A 16487-nucleotide genomic window follows, 5' to 3' on the forward strand; every position below is an offset into this window, starting at 1 on the left:
CACTGATCATTACTGCACCATCTGCTGTGAGTATAAATACAGAAACACCTTACTGCACCATCTACTGTGAGTATAAATACACTGATCATTACTGTACCATCTACTGTGAGTATAAATACACTGATCATTACTGCACCATCTACTGTGAGTATAAATACAGAGACACATTACTGCACCATCTACTGTGAGTATAAATACACTGATCATTACTGCACCATCTACTGTGAGTATAAATACCCTGATCATTACTGCACCATCTACTGTGAGTATAAATACAGAGACACATTACTGCACCATCTACTGTGAGTATAAATACAGTGATCATTACTGCACCATCTACTGTGAGTATAAATACACTGATCATTACTGCACCATCTACTGTGAGTATAAATACAGAGACACATTACTGCACCTTCTACTGTGAGTAGAAATACAGTGATCATTACTGTACCATCTACTGTGAGTAGAAATACACTGATCATTACTGCACCATCTACTGTGAGTAGAAATACACTGGTCATTACTGCACCATCTTCTGTGATTAGAAATACAGTGATCATTACTGCACCATCTGCTGTGAGTATAAATACAGAAACACCTTACTGCACCATCTACTGTGAGTATAAATACACTGATCATTACTGCACCATCTACTGTGAGTATAAATACACTGATCATTACTGCACCATCTACTGTGAGTATAAATACACTGATCATTACTGCACCATCTACTGTGAGTATAAATACAGAGACACATTACTGCACCTTCTACTGTGAGTAGAAATACAGTGATCATTACTGTACCATCTACTGTGAGTATAAATACACTGATCATTACTGCACCATCTACTGTGAGTAGAAATACACTGGTCATTACTGCACCATCTGCTGTGATTAGAAATACACTGATCATTACTGCACCATCTGCTGTGAGTATAAATACAGAAACACCTTACTGCACCATCTACTGTGAGTATAAATACACTGATCATTACTGTACCATCTACTGTGAGTATAAATACACTGATCATTACTGCACCATCTACTGTGAGTATAAATACAGAGACACATTACTGCACCATCTACTGTGAGTATAAATACCCTGATCATTACTGCACCATCTACTGTGAGTATAAATACAGAGACACATTACTGCACCATCTACTGTGAGTATAAATACAGAAACACCTTACTGCACCATCTACTGTGAGTATAAATACAGTGATCATTACTGCATCATCTACTGTGAGTATAAATACACTGATCATTACTGCACCATCTACTGTGAGTATAAATACAGAGACACATTACTGCACCTTCTACTGTGAGTAGAAATACAGTGATCATTACTGTACCATCTACTGTGAGTAGAAATACACTGATCATTACTGCACCATCTACTGTGAGTAGAAATACACTGGTCATTACTGCACCATCTGCTGTGAGTATAAATACAGAAACACCTTACTGCACCATCTACTGTGAGTATAAATACACTGATCATTACTGTACCATCTACTGTGAGTAGAAATACAGTGATCATTACTGTACCATCTACTGTGAGTAGAAATACACTGATCATTACTGCACCATCTACTGTGAGTAGAAATACACTGGTCATTACTGCACCATCTGCTGTGAGTATAAATACAGAAACACCTTACTGCACCATCTACTGTGAGTATAAATACACTGATCATTACTGTACCATCTACTGTGAGTATAAATACACTGATCATTACTGCACCATCTACTGTGAGTATAAATACAGAGACACATTACTGCACCATCTACTGTGAGTATAAATACACTGATCATTACTGCACCATCTACTGTGAGTATAAATACCCTGATCATTACTGCACCATCTACTGTGAGTATAAATACAGAGACACATTACTGCACCATCTACTGTGAGTATAAATACAGAAACACCTTACTGCACCATCTACTGTGAGTATAAATACAGTGATCATTACTGCACCATCTACTGTGAGTATAAATACACTGATCATTACTGCACCATCTACTGTGAGTATAAATACAGAGACACATTACTGCACCTTCTACTGTGAGTAGAAATACAGTGATCATTACTGTACCATCTACTGTGAGTAGAAATACACTGGTCATTACTGCACCATCTTCTGTGATTAGAAATACACTGATCATTACTGCACCATCTGCTGTGAGTATAAATACAGAAACACCTTACTGCACCATCTACTGTGAGTATAAATACACTGATCATTACTGTACCATCTACTGTGAGTATAAATACACTGATCATTACTGCACCATCTACTGTGAGTATAAATACAGAGACACATTACTGCACCATCTACTGTGAGTATAAATACACTGATCATTACTGCACCATCTACTGTGAGTATAAATACCCTGATCATTACTGCACCATCTACTGTGAGTATAAATACAGAGACACATTACTGCACCATCTACTGTGAGTATAAATACAGTGATCATTACTGCACCATCTACTGTGAGTATAAATACACTGATCATTACTGCACCATCTACTGTGAGTATAAATACAGAGACACATTACTGCACCTTCTACTGTGAGTAGAAATACAGTGATCATTACTGTACCATCTACTGTGAGTAGAAATACACTGATCATTACTGCACCATCTACTGTGAGTAGAAATACACTGGTCATTACTGCACCATCTTCTGTGATTAGAAATACAGTGATCATTACTGCACCATCTGCTGTGAGTATAAATACAGAAACACCTTACTGCACCATCTACTGTGAGTATAAATACACTGATCATTACTGCACCATCTACTGTGAGTATAAATACACTGATCATTACTGCACCATCTACTGTGAGTATAAATACACTGATCATTACTGCACCATCTACTGTGAGTATAAATACAGAGACACATTACTGCACCTTCTACTGTGAGTAGAAATACAGTGATCATTACTGTACCATCTACTGTGAGTATAAATACACTGATCATTACTGCACCATCTACTGTGAGTAGAAATACACTGGTCATTACTGCACCATCTGCTGTGATTAGAAATACACTGATCATTACTGCACCATCTGCTGTGAGTATAAATACAGAAACACCTTACTGCACCATCTACTGTGAGTATAAATACACTGATCATTACTGTACCATCTACTGTGAGTATAAATACACTGATCATTACTGCACCATCTACTGTGAGTATAAATACAGAGACACATTACTGCACCATCTACTGTGAGTATAAATACCCTGATCATTACTGCACCATCTACTGTGAGTATAAATACAGAGACACATTACTGCACCATCTACTGTGAGTATAAATACAGAAACACCTTACTGCACCATCTACTGTGAGTATAAATACAGTGATCATTACTGCATCATCTACTGTGAGTATAAATACACTGATCATTACTGCACCATCTACTGTGAGTATAAATACAGAGACACATTACTGCACCTTCTACTGTGAGTAGAAATACAGTGATCATTACTGTACCATCTACTGTGAGTAGAAATACACTGATCATTACTGCACCATCTACTGTGAGTAGAAATACACTGGTCATTACTGCACCATCTGCTGTGAGTATAAATACAGAAACACCTTACTGCACCATCTACTGTGAGTATAAATACACTGATCATTACTGTACCATCTACTGTGAGTAGAAATACAGTGATCATTACTGTACCATCTACTGTGAGTAGAAATACACTGATCATTACTGCACCATCTACTGTGAGTAGAAATACACTGGTCATTACTGCACCATCTGCTGTGAGTATAAATACAGAAACACCTTACTGCACCATCTACTGTGAGTATAAATACACTGATCATTACTGTACCATCTACTGTGAGTATAAATACACTGATCATTACTGCACCATCTACTGTGAGTATAAATACAGAGACACATTACTGCACCATCTACTGTGAGTATAAATACACTGATCATTACTGCACCATCTACTGTGAGTATAAATACCCTGATCATTACTGCACCATCTACTGTGAGTATAAATACAGAGACACATTACTGCACCATCTACTGTGAGTATAAATACAGAAACACCTTACTGCACCATCTACTGTGAGTATAAATACAGTGATCATTACTGCACCATCTACTGTGAGTATAAATACACTGATCATTACTGCACCATCTACTGTGAGTATAAATACAGAGACACATTACTGCACCATCTTCTGTGATTAGAAATACACTGATCATTACTGCACCATCTGCTGTGAGTATAAATACAGAAACACCTTACTGCACCATCTACTGTGAGTATAAATACACTGATCATTACTGCACCATCTACTGTGAGTATAAATACACTGATCATTACTGCACCCACTACTGTGAGTATAAATGCGGAGATACATTACTGCACCATCTACTGTGAGTATAAATACACTGATCACTACTGCACCATCTACTGTGAGTATAAATACAGAGACACATTACTGCACCATCTACTGTGAGTATAAATACAGAGACACATTTCTCTACCATGAATTTTGTTTAATTCATGAGTTTACAGGTAAGTAACAGGGCTTTGCTCAAGCGAACAACATAAAACAAACTGCAGTTTCCTTCTAATGACATTGAGCCCGTGATTTGAATGGGTGACTAGCAAAACACCGATATGATTTAAATATCTGGGGTGGCAGCCGACCTGCAATTTGAATTGCCTGGGCGGATTTGCCTTAGTGTGTTTGCGGGATCTCCATCGCCCCGTCATAAATGGAGGCGAGCCGAAACACGGAGCCGTTTTCCCAGCCTCTGTCGCAGTCGAGGGCAAGGCACGGATCCGCTCGGATCAGCGGTAGGAGGAGGCGAGGAGCCGGTCAGACACTACCCAGCTCCGACAGGTCGGTGCGAGACGGCTTTCACCCCCCGAAGACCCCCGGAGGCAGAGATCACGTCAACACAGGAGGTGGTAAGTTCTACGCAGACAAAGCACGTGGATCTTCCGGGCAGGTTCGTTTTGGCGAGATGCAGGAAGGTGAGTCGTTAAATCAATCACCGGAACTGTGCTAGATCTGCCAAGGTAGTGGAAGGTTTGAAGATGCAGATGCAGAAGACGGGAGAGGACCTACTGCCTTCATGACTTCGGTCACGGGTAGACGGAGACAGTCGCAGGCAGCCTGGAGAGGTGACGATTGACAGCTCGGTCCAAGAGGAGCCTCCAGTCTGAAGCTCATGGCAGGGACTCAGTCGGTGATGGTTGTTATTGAAGTGGCAGGTGGCTGGACATGAGCCAGCAGCCATGTCGCCCTGCAACTCCCAGCTGGCAGCCCCCCCCCCACTGAAGCTCAGCAGGTGTGAGCCTGGTCAGTACCTGGAGGGGAGACTCCTGGGAAAAACTAAGGTTGCTGCTGGGAGAGGTGTTAGTGGGGCCAGCAGGGGGCGCTCTCACCCTGCGGTCTGTGTGGGTCCTGATGCCCCAGTATAGTGACGGGGGACACTGGACTGTAAACAGGCGCCGTCCTTCGGATGAGACGTCAAACCGAGGTCCTGACTCTCTGCGGTCATTAAAAATCCCAGGGTGTTTCCCCACTGAGAGCTGGTGTGTGGGGGGCGTTCTGGCGCACTATGGCTGCCGTCGCATCATCCAGGGTGGGGGCTGCACATTGGTGGCGGCAGTGGGATTCCCCATGACCTGTAAAGCGCTTTGAGTGGAGTGTCCAGAAAAGCGCTATGTAAGTGTAAGCAATTATTATTATTATGAAATGCGTCTGCTAGTAAATGCTAGGAAAGAGAGAGAGAGAGAGAGAGGGGGGTGGCTGAACATGGTGGAAAGTATGAATTCAAATTATAGATATAAATATGGTTTCACAACATCTGACCCCCGTTTTGAGCACCCTGATCATCCCTGTGGGTCGATTGCATTTTGTTCTCGTTAACGTTGCTCAAAACACGGTTTCAGACCTGCCAGGGTAGGCTTGGTGCCAGAGTATTTCAGCTCTGTGGTCCTCTCCAATGAACTGTTGAACAGGCTGTTTGATTATCGCTATTGAAGTATCAAGCCGGCTGGAGCCCTGTATATATTCCACAACAACACCAGCCCTGGTCCGCCGCCGAAACAGCCCAGCTGCTGCTGATCCGAACGGGTGTGTATACGACAGAGGCTAGAAAACGCATTTGTGCTTCGGCTTTTCTCCGATCACGGCAGGGCGGTTTAGATCCCACGGACGGGCAAAGGCGAGTCCGCCCGGGATCAAGTCGGCCACCACCCCCAGATATTGAAATCATATCGGCGTTTTGATACTCCCCCCTTCAAATCACGGGTTCAGGGTCATATGGGGGGAAGGGGGTGTCCCTCCGGGTCGTGTGTGTGCTGGGTATGTTGCGATCAAAAAGGCTCTACAGACTGGATGACGTCTCGACTGGATCCAGTCACATTGGTAGAGGCGACAACTGGGAGTTCCGTCAGGACGCATCCGTCCGATCAGGGCTGCTTCGGCCGACCGCGGACTTTGTGATCAACGCCCCTCTGGGTTCCAGTGAAGATCCTGCCTTTGTTTCCCCTGTTTTGCAGCTGGGGGCGGATCGCCGTCATGGACTGGAGAATCCGGCTCGCCCTACTTTACACAGGTCGGTGTCTCCTTGGTTCGCCGTGTTGACGTTTTTTCCCAGTCGTGCGTTTTTAACGCCCCCCCCAGCACATCGCTTCCCGCTGGCGGCCACTGGTTCATCCTGGTCGGCTCTACAGACAGCCTCTGGGTCTGACTGGGAGTCTTCACAATGGACAGTGACAATGCACACAATGGACAATGGACAATGCTCTCTCTCTCTCTCTCTCTGTGCTCTTCGGCTGATCCTGGTGTGTCCCCTGTGTGTGTGTCTCTCTCTCCAGGGCTCTGGGGTGTCCCCTCCTGCTGCGCTCGTCAGTATCACTTTGTGAGCCTGGAGAAGAGCTGGACCGAAGCCCAGAGTTACTGCAGGGAGAACTACACTGACCTGGCTGTGATTGAAAGCCCAGAGGACAACGAGCAGCTCCTGCAGACTGCGGGGAATCCTCTTCAATATGCCGGCTGGATAGGACTGTATCGGGACCAGTGGAGCTGGAAGTGGTCCATGGGGAACATCAGTCTTTACAGCCAGACCGGGTCTAATTTCACCAGCTGGGCTACAGGAGAGCCAGACAACTTTATGGGTCACGAAAACTGTGTGGTCTTGAGAACTACAGGGTTTTGGCATGACAATGATTGCAGCGTCTCCTTTCCCTTCATTTGCTATGGAGGTGAGTTACACGTTTGGTCCCTTTTCTCATTTTTAGCTATGAAGCAAACACAAAACAGACAGTCGAACAGCTGCCCCAGAGTGCACTGCTGCCTTAACGTTGGCGAGGCCTTGGAGTCGTTCTGGACTTGATCCGATTGGTGGCCTTTGCCTGTTCTCCCTTTCCCGGGTTCGCTCTGCCCACCCCAAACATCGGGTGAATGAGGGAAGCGTTCCCCCCCGCGGGCCACACAAGACACCCCATCTTCTTTGGAGTCCCTGCCCTCCCTCTGGGTCATCCACCGTTGCAGAAGCAGGCCAAAAAAACTCACTAGCGTGTGTCCAGTGATGTTCCGGGGCTCTCTGACACAAAGGGCTTCCGATCATGCAAGGATGGAAGAGGGTCGTGGGCGTTTTTGAAATGTATGCATGGCAACTGTGAGGCGTCGAATGCTAGCGGATCGATCAAGCGTTTCACTGCACTTTCCGCTTAGCTGGGAGTGCTGGTACTTCCCTGTGTCTGCGGGAAGGGGGTGTGATGTAATGCAGGGGGGGGGGGCGTGTCCAGTGTGGAGGCGGGGCAAGGGCGGTGCGTTGCCCTTAGCAACCACAGCTGATTGGCTGATTAAGGACGAGCTGCAGCTGTAAGGGCCCCACACTGAACACCTCCCCCGGAGGGACGCGCATACTCCCCGCAAGGGGAGAACCTTCCAGAGACAGTCCCGGAGGGGCCAGGTATCGCCGCCCGCGAGGTCGTTGGCCGTTTCTTTGCTGTGTTGAGGTTCTGCAGGTTCCACTTTGCACCCTTGCTAGCGGAAGGGAAGAAGTCTCGCCTGCCGTGACCCTTGCGGATAGTTTAATTCACGCCCGACAGCCGCTTCATGTCGAAGAGCCCCTTCCTGCGCTTGGCGGTACCATAACTTCTTGGGGCTGGGTTTTCTTCGCAGAAGCTGGAGACCCGCGGGAGAGATACTTCCTCGTCGAAACATCGGCCAACTTCACCGCAGCCCAGAGGTACTGCCGGGAGCGCCACACGGACCTGGCCAGCGTGAGGAACCGGAGCGAGAACGAGGAGATCCGACTGACGGCGCGGGGTCACTACGTCTGGATCGGCCTGTTCATGGAGCCCTGGAAGTGGTCGAGCCCGAGCTACTCCGCTTTCTACAACTGGGATCAGAACCAACCCGACAACTCTGGCAGAAACGAGAATTGTGCCGCCCTGGCCCTAACGGGCACCACCAGGGGGCGCTGGAGCGATACTGACTGTGCTCAGAGGTTCCCCTTCTTCTGCTTCAGTGGTGAGTTGACAGGAGGGAGTCAGGACAGAGCTGGTGTGTCGCACATCTCCCATCATCCACTTGTCCCCATAGCCGTGTCGCCCTGCAGCTCCCAGCTGGCAGCCCCCACTGGAGCTCAGCAGGTATGAGCCTGGCCAGTACCGGGATGGGGAGACTCCTGGGAAAAACCAAGGTTGCTGCTGGGAGAGGTGTTAGTGGGGCCAGCAGGGGGCGCTCACCCTGCGGTCTGTGGGGGGTCCCGATGCCCCAGTATAGTGACGGGGGACACTAGACTGTAAATAGGCGCCGTCCCTCGGATGAGACGTCACACCGAGGTCCTGACTCTCTGTGGTCATTAACAATCCCAGGGCGTTTCTCGAAAAGAGTAGGGGTGTAACCCCGGCGTCCTGGCCAAATTTCCCATTGGCCCTTACCCATCATGGCCTCCTAATAACCCCCCTCTCTGAACTGGCTTCATCCCTCTGCTCTCCTCCCCACTGAGAGCTGCTGTGTGCTGAGCGGACTGGAGCATCATCCAGGTGGGGGCTGCACACTGGTGGCGGTAGTGGGATTCCCCATGACCTGTCAAGCGCTTTGAGTGGACACACGAACATCATTTAGGAAAGCTCTCACTCTTCCCCTTCCTTGCTCTTCACCCATCCTTGCGAGCAAAGCGCCCCCCCCCCCGCTGGTAGGACGATCACCGGTCTTCAGCCTCACAGGCATTTTGCAGGCCGGCCGACTGTGCCCTCTCCTCTGGGCAAGTTGGAGAGCTGTCAGACCGTTAATTCCGGCGCGCGTTTCTTCTCCCGGGGGCAGGAGCTGAGCGGTTCTGGCAGGACGTCGACGATCGAAGTCAGGAACAGCTTCCGTTTCGTGCTGTAATTCCCAGAGGCTGGGAATTTTCATGTCTTTCCCTGTGTGTCTACAGATAACAGAGCGGTGCTGAGGGTGAAAATCAGCCTGGATGAAGGGCTGAACCCTAATGATCCTGGAGTGAGAGAATTCCTCTTAAACCAGGTAGGTGCTACATGTATCACTGAACTCATCTACATCTACATCTATATCTATATCTATATCTGTATCTGTATTCATTTGACATTGTGTGTGATAGTACTGTGTCTCTACACAGCGTGTGCTGGGTATAATCAGGATGATGTGCAATATTGCCAGATGACAGAAATCCTAATAATTGAAAAGGAGCAATGTGTTTATAGTGAGACTCCACAGTGCCAGTGCTCAGTATGGAGAATTATAGATCCATCATGATCAGGGCTGTGTGAGTATTACTGGATCAGTGTACAGTGTGGAGATATATATAACTATAATGATCAGGAGTGTGTGAATATCACTGGATTAGTGTACAGTGTGGAGAATTATATATCTATAATGATCAGGGCTGTGTGAATATTGCTGGATCAGTGTACAGTGTGGAGAATTATATATCTATAATGATCAGGAGTGTGTGAATATCACTGGATCAGTGTACAGTGTGTAGAATTATATATCTATAATGATCAGGGCTGTGTGAATATTACTGGATCAGTGTACAGACTGTACTAGGTACACTCAGGGTGATGGATCAGTATTGCTGGCTGGTGCTCCAGTCCAGATCCAGCCCTGCTCTCAGGCAGGCTGTGCTGTTCTTCTCTGTCCAGATGAGGGGGCTGCTGTCCAGGCACTCTGGGATGGACAGAACCAGTTTGAAATGGAAGGAGCAGAATGATAGGCAGGTTTTCCACTCTGAGGAAGGAGAAGGTAAGATATGGGCCTCCAGTGTCCCACAATCCCTGTAGTGTCTCTGCGTGCGGCTGTAGAGTTAGAGTTGTTGATGTGAAATTGAAAGGGCAGACATTTGTCGAATAGAGTCTTTCTGTATCTGAAAGAGTATGTGACATTTCTGATCAACGAGAAATTGGAAACCTTTACCAATCATGGCCTCCTAATAACCCCCCTCTCTGAACTGGCTACATTACTCTGCTCTCCTCCCCACTGATAGCTGATGTGTGGTGAGCGTTCTGGCGCACTATGGCTGCTGTCGCATCATCCAGGTGGGGCTGCACATTGGTGGTGGTAGTGGGATTCCCCGTGACCTGTAAAGCGCTTTGAGTGGAGTGTCCAGAAAAGAGCTATATAAGTGTAAGCAATTATTATTATTATTAGTTATTTTGCATATTCTCCAGCTTTTTGTGACGCCTTGCCTCTTTCCGTTAAGTACCCCACTATAAGTGCAGATCATAATGTCCACTCCTATCAACGAGTGCTTGTATTGTCTGTCAGTTTGAGTATTGCTTTGTGTGTGGTGACCATCTATCAGAAATGCTTGTCTCCGTGTTTTGCTGGTGAAATGGTCCAACTGATGATGATGACGTGCGCTCTGTCCACAGGGCAGTGTGACTCCAGCAGAGAGTGAGCTCCAGTCCCACACCAGAGACTTCACAATCAGGTCGTTTGGCATTTCTCGGGAATGACTTGTCTTTTCCCTGAGAGATTCCTGATTTTTTTTTTGGGGGGGTGGGGGTGCTCTTTAAAATAGGTTTTCTGACTGTTTTAGTCTTTGAGTAGAAGCTGTCATTCTTATCCTTATTGCATGCAAGAACAGCTCCATAGTATAGCTCAAGAGCATTGGTGTCTTATTGAATGCTTTGTCAGCAATTTAAATGGGATAAAGTCTTTCTCACAGTCAAATCTCTTTTCAGCACTGTGGTAGGTTATAGGAGTAACTTTATGTCAGCTTAACAGGGTTTTAAACATTAAAGTTCAGCATCTCTCTCCAGCTCTGCATATTCTTAAACATTTTTAATCCTTGTTAATCTAGAAAAGTCATGTTCTGGTTATACTTTAGACTTCAAACATATTTCTGTAAGATAAGGTGTTAGATTCACCGCTACAGGGAGTCATTGTTATGTTTTAAGATTTGCTGTTTTTTCCCTTGGTGTTCATTTTACTTGTGTTCGATTAAATCTTATGAGAAGTAGGTTTGTGGATGTTCTATTTTGGGAGTGTGTTTAAATTGTGGGTTATGTTTTCTTGAAGTCATCTATCAATACCAATGCGTGGTACCCGTGCATAGAAAAGAGTCAGTAGCAGTTTCTTTCACACCACATTGTTGACCAATAAATTTGCAGATTGAGAACATTACTGTTTGGTTATGGACCAGTGGTTAGCATTGTTGTCTTCTTATACTGGGGTCCTGGGTTTACGTCTGGATTTGTGATATTATCTGTGAGTAGTTTGTATCTTCTCAATGTGTTCAAGTGGGCTTGTTCCAGTTCCCTCCCACAGTCCAGTCTTATCTTCTCACCGTGGCCCGAAACCTATCCCAGCAAGCAACACTCACGCCAGACCAGTGTTTTTTTTTTTTTACAGAACCCAATTAGCTCTCCACAAACTCCTCCAAACTTTGCAGCAACTGTGATGTTTTTCTTCCTTGAAAATGATCAAATATGTCTGAAGGAGTCTGAAGAAGGCCAGGTCCGTTCTCAAGGATCCCAGTCATCCCAGTCACAAACTGACGACAGGGACACACAGTTTTCACTGTATTCAGCACTACTTGTATATATTGCATACACCCTGGACACACAGCACATAGACACATAGCGTCTCTACTCATATTGAGTTTCATTCACTTTCAAAAAACGTAACCCCAACTTTGTGATTTTTGTGATTCTTGTGATTTTGGTGATTCTTGTAATTTTTCTGAGCTCACAGAAAAAGAAATTTCATTGCCAGCAACTACTGCTGCACGCCATATTGATGTGCATTTGATCAATTAACTTTGATTTGATTTGATTTGACTTGAAATAAACTCAATGCCTGTGTTAAAATTAATCCCTTTTCTATTTTTCCGTGTTTGTCTGAGGATACAGTGATCACTAATGCTGTCTGCCAAATTGTCTTTTAATGTTATCCTTCTTGTAGTACTTTTTTAGCTATTAATAGTGCTTCACACATCTAGGGTCTTGGGTTCAATCCCAGACCTGTTTGCTGCCTGTATGGGGCTTGGACGGTTTTGGCCAGCGTCTCCTACGTGTACTAATGGCACCCCCTGTATCATATTTAACGCAAATGGAATACGAATGACCGGGACTGTGTTTTTAACTAGCTTTCTCTGGCAAAACTGTCAGCACACAGCCAGCTTGCAGTATGCATGACAGTAACCGACGATAACAACGAAACCCCTCGTTTCTTAGGCATGGCAACAGTAACTAAGGATGCGCAAGTTGACCCGGAACTCCTTTCTCGGGATGATCGGTCACTTCCTGTTTGGTGTTTTAGTGTTTTAGTGTCTGGTGTTTGGTACCCCGTGTGTCTTTAAAGATGACGGATTGGCTGCTCCCCCTGGAAGTGGATCATCTCCGTGAAGGCGTTGCAGATCGCGATGGTGTCTGAAGTGGCAGATCGTTTGAAGGCGGCGCGGAATCGGGTGGGACGGGCCGTGTTTGAAATCACACAGCGGGTCGGGGCTGCAATGGCGCAGGTGAAGCAGGAGACCGAGAGCCCGGAGGTGGGACCGCAGTTCTGGGAGAAGGAGCCGGGAGCGGGCGGAGGTCATCAGACGGATCGTCTCGGACAGACGCCTCCCTGCGAGATGGGTGTAAAAATCAAAGAAGAAACGGACACGGAACTGGAGCTGTCAGGTCAGTGTAGTGCACGGAATCTTATTAGCGCCTCGGAATAAAAAAACATATTTTTTGCGTTTACACGAGATCATTTAAACAAGATCTTCCTCGTTAAAACGCAATCCTGTCTCTTTTTTTTTTTTTTTTTTTGCTCGTTTTTGTTTTTCTTCTTCACCGGGGGCGCTCACGAGTCTACGTAGTGGCGTCTCGGATGAAGTCGTTCAATGTTTCTCGTTTAAAGACCTGCAAATATCCGCAACGGATTTCGGCGCTGAAAGTTGAGCTGTGCTGAAAGCAGATTTGTAGTAAGGTAAATGGATATTGAACACACGGCGTTCAGATCAACATGGACTCAGTGTTGTTGTAGTTCGCGTTGGTACACGCCTCTGTCAGTCTGAAATGTTTTGGGGGCAAAGCTGAATGTTCAGACAGAAGACTTCTAGGGTTAACTTAGTGGCACAAAAAAACCCTGAAATGTGTTGATCGTAGAAGTATTCGGTCCCATCGATACGGGGGGTACACCTGTAGTAGTTTCTTGGTGCGTGGTGTCCGTGATTGAGTGATTTACTGCAGCGTGATGAGAGCCATATCACCCTGCAACTCACAACTGGCAGCCCCTCCACTGCAGCTCGGCAGGATTGAGCCTGGTCAGTACCTTCACCTTCAGCTGTGAAACTAAGGCTGCTGCTGGAAGAGGTGTTAGTGGGGCCAGCAGGGGGCGCTCATCCTGCGGTCTGTGTGGGTCCTAATGCCCCAGTATGGTGACGGGGGACACTGGACTGTAAACAGGCGCCGTCCTTCGGATGAGACGTAAAACCGAGGTCCTGACTCTCTGTGCTCATTAACAATCCCAGGGCGTCTCTCGAAAAGAGTAGGGGTATCACCCCGGCGTCCTGGCCAAATTTCCCATGGGCCCTTACCAATCATGGCCTCCTAATAACCCCCCTCTCTGAACTGGCTTCATCCCTCTGCTCTCCTCCCCACTGAGAGCTGCTGTGTGGGGAGCGTTCTGGAGCATCATCCAGGTGGGGGCTGCACATTGGTGGCGGTAGTGGGATTCCCCATGACCTGTAAAGCGCTTTGAGTGGAGTGTCCAGAAAAGCGCTATATAAGTGTAAGCAATTATCAATTTATTATTATGATTATGATGATGATTATTACTGCCTCGGACGTTTTCCCTAAACACCGTGAAGCGTTTGATTCTGTCTCTTGCCGCGAGGTTTGTTTCACCACCTGGATGTCTTTCTGCTGGGAGGGGAAAACGATCTCATTATTGATCGATCAGCCAGGCAGACTGACCGGAAATCAGGTGTTGGCTGTTCCCCAGTGAGCGCCTTTCCTGTGTGTTTCAGGAATCGCCTTTGCTTCGCTTGAGCAGTTTGATTGTTCCGTGAACCCGATTCGGGGCGCAGAGGAGAACGGCCTTGATCTCGAGGTGAAGTTTGCCCTCCTAATTTGCAACTGGTCGTCGGAGCGATTTTCCCGTTTCGCAGCCTGGACGTTGTTTACAGTGAGGGCTGTTTTTCCTCCCGGTTCGAAGGCCGTGTGACCCTGTTATTCAAGGTCTTGATCTCTCCTGTCCTGTGTTTTTCAGGGTCGGGGGTCGGGGCTCTCCCTGACGCTGGGGAGAGGGCTCCTCTTGAACAGCAGCAGCGCGGTGAGGAGGAGGAGGAGGAGGAGTGGGGCTCCCGTCTGATGCAGGAGACGGGGCTCCCGTCTGCAGAGGGGAAAGAGACACTCGAGGGGCAGCAGGCCGAGAGCAGGCCGAGGCTGGGGGACCTGGGCTCCGCGCCCGAGGTGAAGCCGGAGCCCGAGAGCGCGCCGAAGACGGAGGAAGAGCCGGGCGGCGCCGGTGATCCCTCGGATCGGGACGCGAAGCCCCCGCCGGGCCCAGGGAGAGAGCAGCAGCAGCAGCAGCAGCAGAAACGCCCCGGTCTCGCGCCGCGGCCCTGCTTCGTGAAGGTGGAGAGGCTCCCGCCGCCGGCCGCCCCCCCGCCCCGGAAGCTGCCCTGCGCCCAGTGCGGCCTCCTCCTCAGCCGCCCCAGCAGCCTGAAGCGCCACCAGCTCCTGCACGCGGCCCAGAAGCCCCTGGGCTGCCCGCAGTGCGGGCGGGCCTTCCGCCGGCCGGACCAGCTGAGGGCCCACCAGGCCGGCGCCCACGGCGGCCCCCCGCCGCCGCGGCCCTACCGCTGCCCCCAGTGCGGCCGCGGCTTCCGCCACCCCAGCGGCCTGCGGGCCCACGGCCCCGTGCACTCCGGCGGCGGGGCGCCCTTCGCCTGCCCCGACTGCGGCCGGGCCTTCTGGTCGCCCGGCGGCCTGTACGCCCACCGGCTGGGCCACGCCGAGGGGGCGGCGGCGGCGGCGGCCCTCACCTGCGCCGAGTGCGGCCTGGCCTTCCGCTGGCCCAGCCGGCTGCGGCGGCACCAGCAGGCCCACACCGGGGAGCGGCCCCACGTCTGCGGCCGCTGCGGCCGGGCCTTCAGCCGGGCCGGCAACCTGCGCACCCACCAGCGCGTCCACACGGGCGAGCGGCCCTTCGTCTGCGGCCGCTGCGGCCGGGGCTTCAGCCAGCTGAGCAACCTGAAGACCCACCAGCTGCTGCACACGGGCGAGCGGCCCTTCGCCTGCGGCCGCTGCGGGCGCAGCTTCAGCTGGTCCAGCAGCCTGAGGAACCACCAGTGCGTCCACCCGGATCCGGCGAGTCTGGGCTTAAGAGACTCAGTTCCTCCAGCCTGTCAGCGTGGGACACTCCCTTCAGACTAAAGAGACTCAGTTCCTCCAGCCTGTCAGTGTGGGACACTCCCTCCAGACTAAAGAGACTCGGTTTTTACTATTGTGTGATGTAAATGGGAGGTTTTTACACGTTACATTGTACTTTCTTTGGAGTTTGGAGGACCCCCAAAAGATAAAAATAGCGTTCAAATTTCCATCGCTGTGGCAAAGCTTTATTTCGGGCTGCTCTGGTGTGTATTACCGGTGCGCACAGCTGTGTGTGCATTGTGCATGGACGGACATGGTAAAGTGCGTCGATCCACCTACACACTCTTCCTGCTGGGGGAGGTGGAGGTCAGAACGCAACTTTGGGGGAAAAAGGACTATCCTGTATCTTATTCAGGCCAAAGGGCTGTTTTGTTTTGTGTTGTTTTTTTCTCCCTGAGGCATCCTGGGAATGCAGATCGGTATCTGATTGATTGAAAACGGGCCGTAGGGAATTCTCTCTCTTGACAGACGCCGAGCTGTCAACAGCGGCCCTCCCGCTCCTCCTTAACCCCTTGCTGCCCTGTTTAACTCGACGCCAGCTGACGCAGTGAGGAGATGGCGCACTTCGGAGA

The 16487-nt window shown here is 48.7% G+C and overlaps 3 protein-coding genes and 1 long non-coding RNA gene across 4 annotated transcripts in view; all 4 read left to right on the forward strand.

Annotated features, from left to right (window-relative positions):
* LOC148662594 (uncharacterized) overlaps nucleotides 1-16487 on the forward strand; it is a 197095-nt gene that overhangs the window by 72268 nt on the left and 108340 nt on the right. The window lies entirely within an intron of this gene.
* The window catches only part of LOC148662595 (globoside alpha-1,3-N-acetylgalactosaminyltransferase 1-like), a 167789-nt gene that overhangs the window by 62370 nt on the left and 88932 nt on the right, over nucleotides 1-16487 (forward strand). The gene's annotated exons all lie outside the window — the stretch shown is intronic.
* LOC148662597 (putative C-type lectin domain family 20 member A) lies at nucleotides 4776-10946 on the forward strand. Its single transcript, XM_088632856.1, has 8 exons — nucleotides 4776-5037; nucleotides 5962-5971; nucleotides 6574-6629; nucleotides 6892-7278; nucleotides 8204-8554; nucleotides 9465-9553; nucleotides 10192-10291; nucleotides 10921-10946. Exons 1-8 carry the CDS (start codon nucleotides 4776-4778, stop codon nucleotides 10944-10946), a joined length of 1281 nt encoding a protein of 426 aa, XP_088488982.1.
* Nucleotides 12760-16082, forward strand: LOC148662598 (uncharacterized). The gene is made up of 2 exons (XM_088632241.1): nucleotides 12760-13173; nucleotides 14750-16082. The coding sequence occupies exons 1-2, from the start codon at nucleotides 12915-12917 to the stop codon at nucleotides 15916-15918; spliced, it is 1428 nt and encodes a 475-aa protein (XP_088488367.1). The 5' UTR covers nucleotides 12760-12914; the 3' UTR covers nucleotides 15919-16082.

This window comes from Lepisosteus platostomus, chromosome 5 (assembly GCF_059453375.1).
Source record: "Lepisosteus platostomus isolate fLepPlt1 chromosome 5, fLepPlt1.hap1, whole genome shotgun sequence".
NCBI lineage: Eukaryota > Metazoa > Chordata > Actinopteri > Semionotiformes > Lepisosteidae > Lepisosteus > Lepisosteus platostomus.